This window comes from Ursus maritimus, unplaced genomic scaffold, assembly GCF_017311325.1.
Source record: "Ursus maritimus isolate PB19 unplaced genomic scaffold, ASM1731132v1 scaffold_1, whole genome shotgun sequence".
Classification (NCBI taxonomy): domain Eukaryota; kingdom Metazoa; phylum Chordata; class Mammalia; order Carnivora; family Ursidae; genus Ursus; species Ursus maritimus.
The window spans coordinates 64642287-64644757 of record NW_024423343.1 but is presented as its reverse complement, the minus strand read 5'-3'; the positions used below and the strand labels follow the sequence as shown (position 1 = coordinate 64644757).

Here is a 2471-nt window from a genome sequence, read left to right as displayed (position 1 = left end):
TTGTCCTTATTTAGGTAGTGAAAAACAACCACAGTTATTAGGAAACTTCCCATCAGTTAAAGCAACTTTGGATAATGTTTCCAGAATATATGATCTTAGTTTCCTTCTTAACAGTGCCACCAGTTATAATAGCCTTCTGCTATTTGAAAAATAGCTACTACATTTTTTTCTATTTAGATGCCAACCTTTGGATATTCACAAACAGTCAGAAACCATCTGTAGGCATACATCCCATTTCTGTTGCCTTCTCACACTCTTGGGTGCTTAAGTATTACCAAGAGATCCCTCACACTTGAGACGTTGTTAATTAGGATAATAGGGATAATGGACTTGGTCAAATGAAAGAATGCTCTTAGAAGATTGGTTCTACTTCCATACTAGCTTGGGGTGGATTCAAATATCTTCTAAAAATGTAGTTTAGTCTCCATTAAAATATAGCAGAACTTAGATGACAGTTTCTAGGACTAGGTACTTGCAAACAATCAAATGAAAATCTTGTGTGTGGTTGGCCTACTGACCTCATGTGTATACACACACACACACATACACACACATATATGTATTCAGTACATACAGGGCAAATCTGATTAAATCAAGTTGATTTAATCCAGATTTAAGTCTTTATTTAAAAACACTAAATCTTATTTTCCCTTTTAATTGGTATTATCTTAATCTACATTCATTAAGATACAAAGATAAAAGCAGACATTATCTTGGATGGCATAAACTATGCACTTTGAAGCACAATTTGTTTTACTTTATATCTTGTCAAATTAATTTTACAGCATTATGAGAAAGCTGAAAGATGCAGTTTAGTCTGGTGGCTAAAACCATGGGCTCAGGAGGCACCTAGCTTTAAATACCAGTCCTCTAGTGGTTATGTGACCGTGGTTGTGTTTCTAAACCTAAGCCTCAGTCTCCACATCTGTGAGGCGGGGATGAAAATAGTGCCTCTGTCATGTGGTTGCTATGAGAATTAAGGGACATAAACCATGTAGAGCACCAAGTATATGGATTTGGGTCCTACATGTTAGCGCGGCAAACTTACAAAAATTAAAACACTAAGTAAGATAATTTTGAAATTGAATGTGGAATACTTCCATTTTTATATGCTTATAAGGGGTAGCTTTCCCTTTCTTACATACAATTACAATACTCATTGTCAGAACAGGAGGCATTTATATTGTTTAATTTAACTAAAACCTTAAAGTTAAGGGACTATATTTCTTCTTCAGTGGACTGTTTATAATGATTCATCAATATCAGCAGGCACAGTTTGAATACGTCTTCTGTGTATTTTGAGGAGTTTCATTATGAGAATTTTTTAAAAATCAGAAACATGAAATAAACTTGAAAAAATAACATTGTAAACCTGTAGGCGCTAATAGCCCCCGTTTCTTTTAAATCCTGACCCATCGATAACCTCACGTACATGTATTTCTGCATATGTATGCTTCTGTACACAAAGCCACAAATTGTTTGTGCATTTGTTTGCCAGACTGTGATCGTAATGTTATTTTATATCCTGCCTTTTTTACTGAAAAATACATGCTGTCAGGAATTTATCCTACAGATACCCTACAAAAGAACACTATTACAGAAGTACAAGATTAATCATCGTGGCATTATTTGTAATAGGAAAAGATGGCTAATTATTCTGAGTTTAAAATATCAAAAGTAGGTCAGCCCACAAGATGGCGGCCGCGGTGACCTTCTGCCGGCTGCTGGGCCGGAGCGGCAAGGCGGCGCTGAGCCTGCCCCGGGGCGCCAGGTGTTTGGCGGTGCGGACGTCGCCAACCGGGGAGAAGATTACGCACACTGGGCAGGTTTATGATGATAAAGACTATAGGAAAATTCGGTTTGTGGGTCGTCAGAAAGAGGTGAATGAAAACTTTGCCATTGATTTTATAGCTGAGCAGCCTGTGAGTGAAGTTGGAAGTCGTGTGATCGCGTGTGACGGCGGCGGGGGGGCTCTTGGCCACCCAAAAGTGTACATAAACCTGGACAAGGAAACAAAGACGGGGACATGCGGCTACTGTGGACTGCAGTTCCGACAGCACCATCACTAGCGCCTGCCATGCATCACAGTCCCGGGGCCGTGCGCACAGCGCAGCGCAAGTATACAATAGAGCCTCTTGCTGGTGCCGAATAAACGGTGTTGTGATCAAGGGGAAAAAAAAAAAATCAAAAGTAGATTTAAAACATCATCTTTTAGCACCGTCTCCTCAAACCTAAGCTCTTACATCGGCTTATCATTCCTTCCTTGGTTGAACTGAAATTATCTCCGTCTTCATATATTTGGTTACTTTGGTAAGTCACAAATGTCTACTTTTGGCCAGGAATCTGTGCCAGGCCCTGTGGTATTGTATGGTTTGTTCCCTCCTGTGGCTTCTAACCTTGCCACCTAGTTAACTCCTTTTTATCCCTCAGGTTCACTTACATTTCCCTTGGTGCAGGAAACTAGTGAAGAA

At 39.6% G+C, this 2471-nt stretch overlaps 1 protein-coding gene across 2 annotated transcripts; it reads left to right on the top strand.

Moving 5' to 3' along the window:
- Window positions 1-1681: 1681 nt before the first annotated feature.
- On the top strand, window positions 1682-2120 carry LOC103659515 (NADH dehydrogenase [ubiquinone] iron-sulfur protein 6, mitochondrial-like). Of its 2 annotated transcripts, XM_040637655.1 has the most exons (2): window positions 1682-1826; window positions 1881-2120. In XM_040637655.1, the coding sequence occupies exons 1-2, from the start codon at window positions 1695-1697 to the stop codon at window positions 2067-2069; spliced, it is 321 nt and encodes a 106-aa protein (XP_040493589.1). In that variant the 5' UTR covers window positions 1682-1694; the 3' UTR covers window positions 2070-2120. The 2 variants fall into 2 exon arrangements, with proteins under 2 accessions (XP_040493589.1, XP_040493582.1); XM_040637648.1 differs by having other exon boundaries at window positions 1682-2119.
- Window positions 2121-2471: the final 351 nt, after the last annotated feature.